This window comes from Triturus cristatus, chromosome 5_1, assembly GCF_964204655.1.
Source record: "Triturus cristatus chromosome 5_1, aTriCri1.1, whole genome shotgun sequence".
Classification (NCBI taxonomy): Eukaryota; Metazoa; Chordata; class Amphibia; order Caudata; family Salamandridae; genus Triturus; species Triturus cristatus.
The window spans coordinates 514,695,854-514,711,061 of record NC_140587.1 but is presented as its reverse complement, the minus strand read 5'-3'; the positions used below and the strand labels follow the sequence as shown (position 1 = coordinate 514,711,061).

The 15,208-nt window shown below is 43.5% G+C and overlaps 1 protein-coding gene across 2 annotated transcripts in view; it reads left to right on the top strand.

The window, feature by feature from the left end:
• Window positions 1-10,359, top strand: part of LOC146831143 (dehydrogenase/reductase SDR family member 4-like) — a 269,527-nt gene extending 259,168 nt beyond the window's left edge. For both annotated transcript variants that reach the window (XM_085604108.1, XM_085604107.1), the window contains 2 exons: window positions 7,686-7,741; window positions 9,670-10,359. In XM_085604108.1, coding sequence (XP_085460234.1) covers window positions 7,686-7,741; window positions 9,670-9,784 — 171 coding nt within the window. In that variant the 3' untranslated portion in view covers window positions 9,785-10,359. The remainder of the gene's footprint in view (window positions 1-7,685; window positions 7,742-9,669) is intronic.
• The last annotated feature ends 4,849 nt before the right edge of the window (window positions 10,360-15,208 follow it).

Here is a 15,208-nt window from a genome sequence, read left to right as displayed (position 1 = left end):
TAACTCTCATTCCAAGATGTTCCAAGTCTGTCACTAACCTTTGTCCATTTAGATCAAATCGCTTGAATACCGAGCACGCTTGAGGTTGTACTGACCAGCTAGCATTTTTTGCTGCTAGATGTTCATCTTCATCTGGTGTGTAAATTAGGTTACCTGTCACCACTATTTCACATGTTGGGTTCTCGAACCTTATTTCCATTATCATGGAAATTAATTTATTAAATAGCACCATTTTTTTACTCTTGTTTGGGTGTGCATAAACATTTATCAGAATTATCGTGATTGTTGGATATTTGTGCCAGGAGTAGAATTTAATTATTTGTATATCTGTTGTGGAGTTGGGCAGCTGATCCGATATGATATTCAATGCCGTGAATACATATACTGTGAGGCCACCTTTTGGCCTCCCATGTCATTGCAGTGTTGTTGCTTTTTACATGCTGAAGAGTATAACCTGCCACTTGGACAGGGTTAATTAACCAAGTCTCTTGGAGGGCGATGATCTCGTATTTTTTCCCGTTGTCTGGTGGAGAGTTATCCTGTAATTCCTTTTTTGCCACAGCGATGTTCCAGAGTACAAGGTTTAATGATGAGTGGTTGGGTTTACTGGCTCTATTTTTAGTGTGTCATTTACCTCCAGTGTTGTTTAAGGTTGATGCAATCCAATGCTATTTACGAGCACTCCGTTCGTTCAGCTGCTTCTTTACTTCTTGTTTGTCAGTTTCCATCTTGCCTCTGGCACTTTGTAGTACTGAGTATACAGGAGTAGTTCAAAGATCAGTGCTAAGCTTTCTGTACGGAAGTAGCAAGGGTAAAGGGTAGCGTTTCATTGTGGGCGTTGTAAGTGTACCCTAGGCTTCAAACTGTTGGGTGGCATTTAGAATTAATGATACGATCTACTCTGTTTTTTAAGTGGACAGAGTTTGTTCCGCCTGCTTCTTCACCCCCTCCCTGGAAAATGTATTTGATTTACAATAAGTGAGTAGAGGAGAGATTTTTCAGTGTCGATATTTCCGCAAACAGTCTCAATATGTTTCCTCTGGTGAGAGAGTCCTGATGACCCTGCAATGTGTACTGAGGTGTTAATATCATCTGATTTTTGTTTTTTCCTGGCGGCTCTTTAATCATTGTCAAGAATGAAGAGGGAGAGCTATACTCTGTAACTCCTTGTTTCCGGTTTGATCTTTGGGTCATCTCAGTATCTTTCTTTACATTGATTACTATCTATTCGCTTTGCCCATTGTTTGGGGGCACCTCGGCCAGACCATTTCCCATCGTTTTCTTTTCTGGTTGGTACTTTTCAAGGTGAATGTTTGTCCTCCGTATTGATGGCCTAGGATTGGCTTAATATATTTGTTGCTCTCCATGTCTGTCATCCTCTCGGTTTTAATACGAGTCGTGGCAGAATCAAAGTGTAATTTTTCCATTTTTTTGCCAGAATGGTGTTCCTATTGCTCACTGAGCCCTGTACACGTTGGTCATTAAATATATTTTTTTCCGTTTGCGAACCCTGAGCAGGGCTCATTTGCTCCTGAGCCTTATCCCATGCATACTGCAAGTTCTTCCCATCACATTTGTTGGCATAGAGTCTGAGTCCGGCAGCGTAGAGGTTTCCTGGGTTTCCTTGGTGTCTTCCTTTACTACTTGATTTATTGTTGTTTAGACTATTGATAGATCTTGTATCCTATATTTGGATTCAAAGATAGGATACTGTCTATTTTCGAGTACTTTCCTCTACACAGTAGGTTCTTTCTAGCTAATTTCTTCTGTCTCTTGTTTGGAACTGGGATCATAGGGTTATCTTGTTTGCTTGGCCGGTCTGTAAGTTGCTGTGTCAGCGCTGGGTCACTAACTGGTTTACTTTTCACCGATGATTGTGATTCTTCTTGTGTTGGTTTTTGTGAGTTGTTACCATGCTCTTGTACTGGACCACTAGACACGATTGGCTGTTTACTATTTTTTCCTTTGTTCAAGATACTTATCAAGATGACTGGTATGGTGCTCCATTTGTCAACGATTGGGCCACATGCACATTCTGTTTTATGTCATTTGCTCAGCATCCTTGATTTTTGTGAATTTGACGTAATCCGTGCAATGTAATTGTTCCGATGCACTTGATATCTCAATCACTGATTGCCTCTGGCCTTTCAAATGGTCATTGTGTAAATTACTAGTCAAATTGTCAGCCGGGTTTATAGTTTTGACCTCTAGTGCCTGCATTAAACCCATATTACTTGTTAGTGAGATTGAGTGGAACCACTAATTATTCACACCTTCCAAGCTATGAATATCTTTTCTAGTATCAGGCTGTGGGGCACCACCCTGAATCACCGATCTTGGAGTGGAATGTATTAGATTTATGGCATGTACTTGGGTCACAATTCTATTACCCCCGGGTTGATCCTTTGTGTCCTTATAATCCTGTGTTAGGATTGATTTTGGATTCTGGTTTATGTTGGGTTTTATGTCACTGGCTGATGTGGTATCAAGCCGTTGCGGTGTTGACCGGTTCGGGAGGCCCGTCATTTTGTCAGTTGTTGCATAGATGACAGTTGCTGGATCCTTTAGAAAGGTGAATTTTCCACTGGGATTCATTTTCCCAAATAGCGGTAGAATGGGTGATATTGATGGGCCGCCTTGTCAAGTTTTCCAGGGAAGTTTTAGGTTTCTTGACCCTTTCTTCTTGGTTCGATGTTTTTTGTGCAATCTGCTTCCTAACCTTCCCCAATCTCGTTTTTCAGTTGGCATTTTAGGAATTTTTAATAAGTGGGCAGAGGCGGACCGAAGAGCTTGTTGTGAATATACCAATGAAAGTTCCCTTTCCGTGCAGGGCTTTATGAATAAGACATAGCGCTTTAGATGTAATCCTGACCACTAGTGGTAACCAATGAAGGGCCCGTACAACTTTGGTAACTGATTGGAATTTGAGAGCCTTCAGAAGAAGCCATACGTTGGCATTCTGCAAAGATTGTCATTTATTCTGTGCACATTTCGTAGTGCCCCAGTAAAGGGCATTACAATAGTCGATCGTGGAAAGAATGAGTGCAACCACGACAGATTTTTGTAGCTTAAGAGCGATGAATGGGAATTCTTTTTTTAATAATCTGATGGTGAAATAGCAGGTGGAAGTGGTGTGATTAATCTGCTCTCTGAAACTGAGCTGGTTGTCAAAGGTCATGCCCAGATTATTTACCTTTGGTATGGGTGTAGGTAGTGGGCCGTGGTATGCTGGCCACCAAGTAGTTTTACAGAAATTAGTGCTCGAGCCAAAAAAAATCACCTCCGTTTTGTCAGCGTTCAGTTTTAAGAAGTTTGTTCGCATCCAGATCGACACTTGGGTTAGACAGTACTTTATGGTAGAGGCCATAGGCCCGTCCTCTTTAGGAATGGCGACAATGGTTTGAGTGTCGTCAGCATAGGACACCCCCGACAGACTGTAAGATTGGATAAGCTCTAGCAGGGGGGGGTGGTATAGATATTGAACAACGTTGGGGATAAGGATGAGCCATGTGGAACACCACGCAGTAGGGAAAATAGCTCTGAATTGAAGCTGTTCCATTCCACTCTTTGAAATCTGTTGGATGAAAGGGAACTGAGGAGGGCCAGGGCAGCACCATTGATCCCGATTCTTTCAAGCCACTTGATCAAAACATCAGCATGCAGGTCAGGGGCTTAGGGTTGTGTTTGGGGAGGGAGCACGAGTGGATGGCGGTTAGTTGAGGGGGGGTCTGCGAGAGCAAGGAGAGGAGAGAATTCTGCTGGTCCCAATAACAACAGGGAAGTTAGAATGAGGAAAGGCCGCATCCTAAGGTGGGGTGGATAGGAATTGCGGATGTCGGAGAGGTTAGAGGCGGAGTAGTCATTCAAGGTGCAAAGAGGTCTATGTGAGCGGTTGTAAAGTGGTGTGCTTTTCCAGAGTATGGGATTAGTGAGTTTTGGAGGGCCAATGCATGGCAAGATCGACCAAGAGGGGAGGGTTAGAGGGTTAGAGGATTTGAAGTCTATGAAATCCTCTGTAAGTCTGGCTAGTTCGGATAGCAGGGAAGAAATGTTGCAGTCAATGCTGCAAAGTGTCTGGGTTAAAAGAGTGAGGTGGGCCATAGTTGAGGCAGAGGGGAGAGGTATGTTCTGAGTTGGTTGGAGGAGGAGGTCTGGCGTTCGGAGAGGGTGAGAGGTCTGGGGGTATGAGAAAGGTGTTGAAGCTGTGGATGTGGGGGAGATCTGTGGGGGGGAGAGAGGGGAGTTCCGGCAGTCAGTTGGGGGAGGTGAGTGGGGAAGGACTTTATAGTTATAGAGGTAGTTGGGGCAGGGGGGAGTAGGAGAGTTCAGAGTTGGTCGGGGGTGGAGGTCTGTTTTTCAGAGAGGGTGAGAGGCCTGGGGGATGGCAAGTGGAGTGGGGTGGGCCTGGGGGGAGGAGAGAGGGGTGATCTGGCAGTGTGGGGGAGGGGCAGGCATGGAGAGGGATGGGACAGTTAAAGGGGTAGGGGACGTGATAAGAGGAGAAGAGTGAGGTAGGGAAGCACAAGGATGGGTTTAGAGGCTGGGGTAGAGGGGAGAGGTGAGGACAATTGGTGGGACAGAGTGTTGAAATGATGCTCGAAGATGTTGACGTGGTGTTCAGAGGCTTGTATAAGGATATTTCCAGTTTTGAAGATGGAGATGTCAATTTCACCGCGAAAAATTGGGGAAGGAGTAGTAGAAAGTTTGAAACTGTAGGGAATATTGTTAGATTTGATGACTGGGAGGTGGCTTGGGAAGGTGCTCTTCCATTTGGAGGGGCCTTTAGAGTAGAAAATGTAGTTGGTTTTTATGGGGGACGTGAGGCTGAGGTAGATGTCCACAATTAAGGTTTCGGGATGCGGGATTAGTACTTTATGTTTAAAAATGTTCTTGGCATTTTTTGAACAATTGGGAGGATAGGGAATGGACCAAGAGTTAGGGCCATGTCTGCTGAGGGGGGTGCTAAGGGGTGAGAGAGCAGGGTTGGTGCGGGACGTGTGAGTGGGACCAAGGTGGGACATGATGGTCAATTTGGTTGGATGAGAGAGAGGAAGAAAAAGGGAGGGAAGGAGGAGTGGAATGTAGCTATTAAGGGCACAACAAGGAGTGAGGTGAAGGAGGTTAAAGTAAGATGGGGAGATTATGTAGGAGGGGAGGGATAGACAGAGATTAAGTGATGAGGGCGAAACAACAGGTGAGAGTGAGGGGGTGAGAGAGGTCAGAAGAATACAGGGGGGTTGGATTAATAGGAAGTGTCAGTAGGTGAGACGAGTGGCAACATTAAATTAATAATGTATAAAGAGAACAGACATAAATAGGGTACTTTGTAAAAGGGTATTCTGGCATCCGTCGGTTGCTTACAGGTAGCTTCAGGTGTTTAAAGATCAGGATAATTAGCCATGTGACAATAAGTAAGAAGGAGCGGCATGACAATAAAATCTGCAATGGATAAAAGGAACAATAATCTTTAGATGTTTAGTATAGATTAAATAGATATCCGTCAGAGGATTGCGGGCGGTTGCTAAGGAAAGCGGATTAATCTGTGGGCTCACATGGGAGTCCAGACTGTGCTGGTATAAAAACAGCTATTGAGGAGGGGAACCCAGTGACAAAAGAGAAAGATGGAGATCCAGGGAGGAGTATTTTTGGCGCAGCAGGATTAGAGTGCAGGACGAAAACAGATCGTATTATGTTTTTGAGAGATTAGACGGTCCTGAGAGGCATGCAAGGGAGGCAAGTCATGAGGGAAGTGGTTAGAGTGACAACGCTAGAGAGGTATCAGGCATAGCAGGAAAGTCGCAGTGCTTACCAAGACTGAGAGCGGGGACAGCAAGCAGCAATGAAGAAGTTTGTGAAGAAGGGGGGAATCTCCAGGAGGCTAGAGTCCGTAGGGCCGTAAGGTCTGAAATAAGCCACAAGTTACCGGCGGAAGCCTGGGAAGATAGGGAAGCAAAGGCGCATAGTATACGGGCATCGACAACCTGCCTGAGACTAAGTGTCAGAGGGAGACAAATAGTGGAGGATGATGTGGGGGGAGGGCGGGAGCCAGCAAGCATTTAACCCAGGAGGCCCAAAATGGGAGAAAGGAACATTCAACAAAAGGGATCCAGGTGGTAGTCCAGGTGGGGGGAGAGGGAAAGTCTTGCACGGAATGCACCGCCACTCGCCATCTTGTGGTGTAAGTTAAGGGGGGGCCGCAGCCATTTTAAAGAGAGAAGGCAGGACTGATTCAGTAGCAGTGTGCCACCACAGGAGCCCAGTTGCTGGAAATGGTGAAGCGAAAATGGCGAAGCAAAAGAGGATCGACCATCTGATCCTTCACACCATCATCCCGGGCCCACATCCAAGGCGGCAGCATCGGCGGCGACACATTCGCAGGAGTGCAGGCCCTCCAAGGGGGGAGAGAGGTCTCCCGGCAAGAGCAGTAAGGAGCGCCAGGGACACCGAGCATCCCAAAGTCAGAGAGCAAGGATGGGGCAAAAAGGCAGCACAGCCACAGGCACCTGGACAGATAGAGCCCGGGCGGATAGGGGCCACCCCGAAGTCAGTGGCAGAGCATTGGGCATAGAAAGGGGGGGGGAAATCCGAACATAATCCTCTTCCAGACAGTAGATGGCAGGATGGCGACGGCCAATTAAGTCTTCCCCGTGGTGGAGCTGGTCAGGGCCCAAAGGGTCAGGGAGGCTTGCTGCGATCACGGCAGTCATCATGGGATCAAGGACTCCACAGTGCGGCTGGAGAATGCGCACCAGTCAAAGAATATCTGCAGCTGAGAAGACGGGCGAGCGATGCCCCCGTGAAGAGACAGTGTCGTTCAGCCAGTGGAGCAGCGGGGCCGAATCCAGGCCAGCCCAGTACTCACTGCGTCTTTGTCACGGAACAATCCGGGACGGAGACCAATGGGGGTCCCGGGACTCCTCAGCCGGAAACTCCAGGTCGGAGTGCAGCGCCAGTCAATGAGTACAGCAGATGCGGAGGTGGGAGGAAGATATCAGGAATCAGAGTGATTAACATGAGCACCAGCTTTGTTACAGATGGTCACATTCATTTTTATTAGATACGCGGAGATTAAGTGATTTGCCCAGAGTCAAAGCATGTTGAGTGTTCCTGCCGAGTCTTGAACCCGGTTCCCTAGCTTCAAGGTCATCCGCTCTAGCCGCAAGGCTACATCCTCTTCCTTTAATACTGGATAAGCTCTAGCAGGGGGGTGATATAGATATTGAAAAATGTCGGGGATAAGGATGACTCCTGTGGAACACCACATGGCAGGAAAAATAGCTTTGAATTGAAGCAGTTCCATTCCACTCTTTGAAATCTGTTGGTTAAAAGGGAACTGAGGAGGGCCAGGGTGGAACCATCGATCCCGATTCTTTCAAGCCACTTGATAAAAACCTCTTGGTTAACTATATGAAACACTGCTGAAAGCCCAAATAGTAACAGTGAAGAATCCTTGAAGGTCACATGTCATCTGCCTAAATAGTATAAGTGTAGTTGGGGTTGCAAGGGAGGTATAGGGACTCGTAGAATATTTGATTATAGAACTACCGGCATTTAAGAATAGGTGTGGGATATTAATACTATTATTCCTTCTATCTCAACTGTGAGAGGAGATCTGGGTATTGATGGTGCTAATGTGAGTACTGGTTGGATTTTTAACACATGTAACCTTCTCTGTCTTTAAACAGCTGTGGAAAGACGAAACCATCCTAAACTTTTTACGAAAGGCCAACTACGACATCAGGTAAATATTTTTCAATTCTCAGGTATTCACTGCGATGGTTGTATCAGGATGCCTGTAAAACCAGCCAACTACAAAAGGCTTCTTCCAAACCTGCTAATTATCAAAAGTTACTGTCTGTAGTAATTCCAGCACTCTGGACCCACATGTCTCTTTGAAAACCAATGAGGGGTCCTTGCAGCAAACACCAAGTAGCCTGGATACTGTGCCATCAACAGTTTTAAAAAGTGTGCTACACCAAACCAGAGCACACAGAACATTCCTTGTCTGTATGCCTGACCTTGCCTTCATGACGGCCATTTTGTGCCTTTACCAACATTTAAAAAAAATGTAATGTCAACTTGAGGTATGTCTGTTGGCTGTAGCTGATTTGGGGTGATGGAGTGTGAATGCAAGACTAGAGAGGAGCCGCTAGACTAAAAGCATGGCTGCACCACACATGGGCAACTTTTTGCTTACTGAGCCTGGCTCAGCTCAAGTCTCTGCTTCTGGAAACGCATTACAAAGAAGGACATGCTGACAGAAATGTGACCACCGCCGGTATAAGACTCTCAACCAGATACTTAGACAATAATGATAAGAGAAGGGATCTGGAGTGGTACAATCTGCCCAGATATCTTAGAAATTGGAACATACTTTAAAATAATTCCAAGATGCCCTTCCTCTCATTCATTTTGGGAAGGAAGCATTCAGCTTTTGTAGTAAGACGAGATGTGGAAATACATTTGATGTGAAAGAAGGCCTTGAACATTTGTCCACCATGTACCTTTTGCCCCACACAATAAGTTATGAAAAACCTAGAAATGTTGCTGGAGCAATTTGTCCCTAGCAGTGCCTTGTAAAGATTTGTGCAGTTGACATGAAATCTCAAAATATGTTTTGCGTCCAAATTGTGTGGATAATCCTCTTGTGTACAACAACTGAGTCTAGGGAAAGAGTCCTGTAGAGATATCTCCTGGTTTATTTGGAAATTTATAGAAATCGCAACAAAATTTTCGTTGCACCATTACCTGAAACTGTTAGAGCTTTTTGGGTCACTCCCCAGAAAAGAAAAGGCCACAAGGAAGGTTATCTTCCAAGTCTATAACTTTAGACTACAGAAAGCCGAGGTCTCAAATGAATGTCTGGTCATCATAACATTCAGGAATCACTGAGAATAAGCTCTCTGATGACATATATATGTTGTCCATTACGGTGTTTTTGTTGATTGGGAATTTTCAACAAGTTAAATGAGAGGATTTGTCTGACTTCACCTCCATGGCTCGATAACAGCTTGATGAGCACAGGTAACTGGTGTAGGGATGCAGTTTGTCACATCTATGGCCATCATTAAAGTATGCCCAGAATTAAGGAGTGGGGATACCAGGCACAGCATCATGAACTAAACTGACTGCAATGAGGAATGACATGCATAACCCATAATGTTAGGTCCTCTACCACATACAGATGTCCAATGCTGTGTACTTTAGTGCAGACATTTCCCACCTGCTCTCAGTAGATGAAAATTGGGTCTGGAACCTTCATGTGTGGGTATGGTGAGTCAGTCAGACTTGTCTGGGACTCTGAATGACTCAGAATGGGAACCTCTTGCTGCATGGGATCAGGGGATTGACACAAGGGTACAAATCATATCCTTTGAGACTTGATGGTTCAGTGGTTTGACACAGGGATTAAGAGCCTTTCATCTGTAGTCTTTGATAAGTTCAAAATGTCTTTTGGTGCTCACAGCTTGTCACCTCTTGATTGGATTGAGCTCTTAAGTGACAGAGGAAAGCTGTGAATGACATTTCTAGGGTGGGATGGGTCAGGTCTGAAGAGGAGAAGAGTTTGTTGTGCATGCTTGATTTCACATGGATGCTAGTATGTCTGAGACTGTGACCCATGCACCTATTAATTCTTGTTGTTTCCTGTTGTGCCCATCCCCGCCCCAGAATAGGACAGCCTACGGACTATGGCGGTGTCGTCTCCTTCCTCTGCTCCCCTGATGCCTCCTACATCACTGGCGAGACCATTGCAGTTGCCGGGGGTGCCATCACTCGACTCTAAAATGCCGGCGTGTATTCAGGGTTGTTGTTGTAATTACTATTCCGAAATTTTGAGATACCATGATTGAGAAAGAGTATATTGCTTATACGACCAGCATCTCTTGAACACTGGCTAGACTGAGGCAAAATCATCACAATTCGGTTATAATGTCTCTGAAAGGCTGGTGGGACCTGCAGCAGAGAGCGTCAGATGATGGGCTAAAGCCTGATCTGTAAATACTTCTGTCTCACGGCCCATCTGCCTAATGGGGAATGATGTACTTTCTTGCAAGATAATATTTGCTTTCAAAGGGAGCACAAGTCTACACCATTAGTACATTTTCCAGTGTAGTCATGAAAATCGCGTGCAATTATCAATTACAAGACCCTTGTTTGGTTGCACTTCATAGAATGTGTTATACACTGTTTTGGCAATGCTTAGTTAGTGTGGATTGAGATATCTCTGTGGTACAAGTGAAGCCTAAGTTAACAAGGCTAGGCTCCCTTTACTATCAATGTAACAAAAATGGGAGAATTGTCAATGTTGACAAATGATTTCTGTTACTGAGGAAAAAAATTAAAGGATGTCTCACTTTACCGAGTGAACACTTAGTCACTGATATAATAAATTGGACAGCAACATTTCATTTGTGTAATAAACTGGATAAGGTCTTCTGGTCAAAATATTAAATTCCCTATGTCTTGAGGGCGCTAAAAAGAATTGAAGGGACTTAGGGGCATATATACAAGCCTTTATCACCACCACAACATCAATTATTATTATTATTTTTATTATTATTAAACTAAATTTGTAAGGCGCTCAGCTACCCCAAAAGGTTTCCCGGCGCCAACCGGTAGGAAGAGAGTGCAGAATAGGGAATCAGAGATTAACCAGCCAAGTCTTTCGATTTTTTCGGAAACTACCATATATGGTTTCCTCACGTAAGGTAAGAGGCATGGAATTCCACAAAGTGGGGCCAAGATACTAAAATGAGCGGCCGCGCATGCGCGACAGTTTGAATTTGGGATTGGTGAACCTAGATTGATGGGCTGATCGTAAGAGTCGTGAAGGGAGATACGGTTGTACCAGCGATTGCAGATATGTTGGGGCCACTCCCATTTTGATTTTATGCTTATAGCATAATTCTTTGAATCTGATGCGATTCTCTATCTTCAACCAGTGTAAGTCGTGAAGATAGCTAGTAATTGATGCAGTCTTAGGTATATTGCACAGCAGTTTAGCTGCCGCGTTCTGTACTACTTGAAGTCTATGGATGATGGCTTTGCTGGAACCCAAGTAAAGAACATTGCCATCGTCCAACCTGGACATGACCAAGGCATGGACCACCGTTTTCTGTACGGCACAAGGTATCATCCATAAGATCTTTCTTAGCCATTTTAGGACGTTGAAGCAAGTAGCAGCTACCTATAGTGATGTTGTGGTGGCGATAGGGGCTGCGCCATATATCCCTTCCTGTACATAAACAAACTTTAAAAAACATGCCAATTTGTCACTTTCATGTGTGCTACATGAAGCAGCACGCATGAAAGTGACAGAATGGCATTTCTAGGATTGTTTATGTGCAGGAAGGGACACTTTCCTTCACATAAACAATCCTCCCCTGTACGCAGACACCCTTACACTCTGGTGCAAGGGTGCCTGCGTTGGTGCTAAGTTGCTAAACATAGCGCCATTGCAGAGGGAAACACAAGGCTGCCCCACATTTTTGTGAATATGATGCAGCCTTGCATTTCAGAAGTGGAGGAAAGAGGTGTTAAGCCAGGAAGGCTAACACCTCTCTCCTCCACTTCCTAATACATAACCCCCTAACTGTGTTGAAGTTAGACGGACATTTGCCACAGGTTATATAACAAAGAATGCTCTACTTCGTTTTAAAAAATCTTTTTCTTTTGAAAATACAACTATGGTGTCATTTAGTAAAGTGGGTAGGGGTGGGGTGAGCCACAAAGCTTCCCTCCGAACATACTGGGGTTTTCCGCTGCTCTGGTAGACCTTTTTCACACCGACAAGAACCAGTGAAAAACATGTCTGTGATGTGCAGGGAGTGTTGTCGTATTTTCTGCCCAAATATACCCTGACACATGGAACGTCGGAAAGCCCATCCCAAGTCTTGTGACATTCACTCTGTAATGTAGATGGGCACAGCTGAGGGTCTGCCATTAGAAACCAGGTCGTTGCCTACCTCTCAATGAGTGAGGAAATAAGGGGTTATGGGCCAGATGTACGACCAGCAATTTTGCAACTCGCAATTTGCGAGTCGGAAAACGGGATGTACAACAGTGTGTTTAACACGGTTTGCGATTCCCAATGGGGTCGCAAATTGCGGAGCTCATGAATATTAATAAGCCTCTCGCAATTTGCGAGCCCATTGGGATTGGCAGGCCCTCCTAGGGATAGTGGCCTGTTGGACTCAGCAGACCACCATGTCTGGGACTGCTTGTGAATAAAGGAGTTTTTATTTAATACAGCCCGTTTTCCTTTAAGGAAAACGGGCTGCATTTAAAAGAAAAATGAAACGGTTTTTTTTCATTTTTTAAGGGCAGGTAGTGGTCCCTGGGACCACTGCCTGCTGTTGAAAAATATTTTCAGAGCCTGTCACAAAGGGGAAGGGGTCCCTTACGGACCCCTTCAAATTTGCGAATACATTACCTCCCTCTTGAAGACGGTGGTAATTTGCGAGTGTTTTGCTATGCAATTGCGGTCGCAAAACATTCATAAATGGATGAGAGAGTTGCTATTTGGAAGGGAACGCCCCTTCCAAATAGCGAGTCTCTAAATACTTTTTTGCAAGTCGCAATTCATTTGCGACTCGCAAAATTGTGTTAGTAGATGACCATTCCAATTTTAGCATGCGCAAACGGGTCACTAACCCGTTTGCGCATGCTAAAATTGGTGGAGAAGGAGCTTTGACAATTTAGGGAGGTTCTTCTGCTCCCCGAAACTAGCCCAATAACTGCTTGACCCCTTTACCCTTCAAGGCATTCACTGATTCATGCAGCATAAATCCTAACTAGAATTAACTAAAACTAATCAAATTGTAGCTATTGTTAGCATTTTCACTTTCGGCCACAAAAAAGTATTAGTTTATTACACTGTTTACAAGTGCTCGTTTTCATCAACCTGTTACTCTAGCTCAATGTTCTCTGCGAAGGTTCAAACTAGTATCAAAAATCACATACATTTCCTCAGAAAGGGTTAGGCCCACCAACCTGTCTAGCTGGCTCTTTAAAAGGTGCTTCCATCGTCTCTTTTTTTTTTTCACTAATGCACACAAATAGAGCTAATGTTTCTATTTCAGCCAACACACTTATCACAATCCACCCTAAGTTTACCAGTTAGTAAAATTCTCTACATCCCAGCTGTGCTCCCTTAAAACTTTGGAAGTATTGTTTTTAAAAGAAAAATTCTGCAATAATATTCTTATTAGAAATGACAACGGACCTAAATAGTGTTGTATGTTAGTAAAGGAACTGCAAAAAATTAATTTTTCTGCAAATCTATATGTACAGGGCAAGAGAAAATAACACTTGAAGCACAAGGGAGCACTGGCAAAGCCAACAGTTCTTTCCTTGGCAGGTTGATGTGATGGTAACTTTTAATTTCAAATGGTAAGCATATGCTACAAAAAGAAAAATGATTTACCTAAACAAGGAGGACATTTGTTTGCATCACGTTTTTTAAACTATAATAATAATTTCACATACTTTTATCAGAAAACTGTGGTGTTTTCTAGCAGGCAGGTGTACTTAGAAGTGAAATAGAAGAAACACTTTTAAAATGTAATGCACATCACTAGAAAAGATTATTCTTACTGGCACAAAGAAAAGGTGATATTGGCTTTCAATTACTGTAAGCTGCAGTTATTGCTTAAACACAAATGCATTATTAAAGGAATTAAACCAAACAAGAATAAATAAAGGAAAGAAAATAGCATTGGCAAAATGAAGTATTGGATCATCAGTCCTGGCACTGAAGGGCTCTTCTTTTTAGGCAGATGTACACATGTGATAAGGAAAATTGCCATCATTCACAGTGAAAGTTAGGCAATGGATTAAGTGAGCTGACTGGTTGCCCCTTGTTTAATGCTGTGGTGGGTGTAAGAAAAAGGTAAATGACAGCTGACCAGTCCTGGTGGTGAAGAAGTCTGACCACAGCCCCTCTATGTAAGTGTATGCATGTTTCTGGAATTCCACCAGACCAGAATAATGACTAGAAATTATCGTGGAGCCAAAATATCAAGGCCTAAGTATTGAGAACCAAAATATCTGGAGATTAAGCATGTATAGGTGAATATAGGTTTACTATAATCAATTCACAATATGTATTTCAGGATATGCATATTTTCAAGGTACGAAGATGTGGGTTCAAGAGTAGTAAATCTGTACCTATCTATGTACACTTACCTTCTAGATATTTTGATTCTCAACATTTAGGCCTCACTAGGGCTCCAATATATTTTCAATTTGATATTCTGACATACAGCCATGTTACTAATTATAATATTGTTTGAATTACCTGTGTATAAGCTGTTTATAAGGAATTTGAAAAGGGAGAGTGAATACCAAGTGTCTATTGCAAATACAATACATTTTTTAAAAAAGAGCTCAGAGGAATGTAATAAGGAGGCAAGAGAATGGGAGGAGTTACAGTGAGGAATCATTGTGTAAAATATGTGAAACAAATTATTTACAAATTGTAAAATTAGCATTTAGAGATTTTCACATATATTTCATTACACCCACTTCTCCAACACCCACCAATATAAGTGTTTTAAACAGCGCCTTATATGTCAGGCACACTTTCAATTCAAATGCATTGCTGCCCAAGCAGTCTGTCATGACAGTTTGTTTGCCTTTCAGAAAATCAATATAAAATGGGAGATTTTTTCTGTATAATAAAACTGCAAAGGAGTGTAGAGCTTATTGTTCAGTTTTCCTGTTCATGAATGTCAAACAGATCATGACAAGGAAAAAACTGCATTGGAAAGGGTCATGCAAAGCTTTAATGGTCGCAATGTAGCGGATATACCACCTGAAAACCATTCAGAGGAACCAAGCGTGGATCATGCTGGTCTTCTACCATCCGCTAAGTTCCCTAACCTTTATGTTTATCTACTCTGAGTGATAGTACAGTGATTCTACATCCTTTTCTATAGCTATTGGTTGGGCTTGGCCCTCTCTGCAAGTTTACCCCAAACATATTGCCTTCACTCCTTCTAGTTTTGAAATAAATCATTTCTTTTGGCCCTAGAGCTCGGTGCATGTTACCAATGCTACCCAGTGCTAAAATGCTTGTGTTCCCTCCTTTAAAGGTGGTAAAATTGGCTTACACCTGATTGACATATTTAATTTACTTATAAGTCCCTTGTAGTGTTATGTACCATATACCCAGGACCCGTAAATTAAATGCTACTAGTGGGACTGC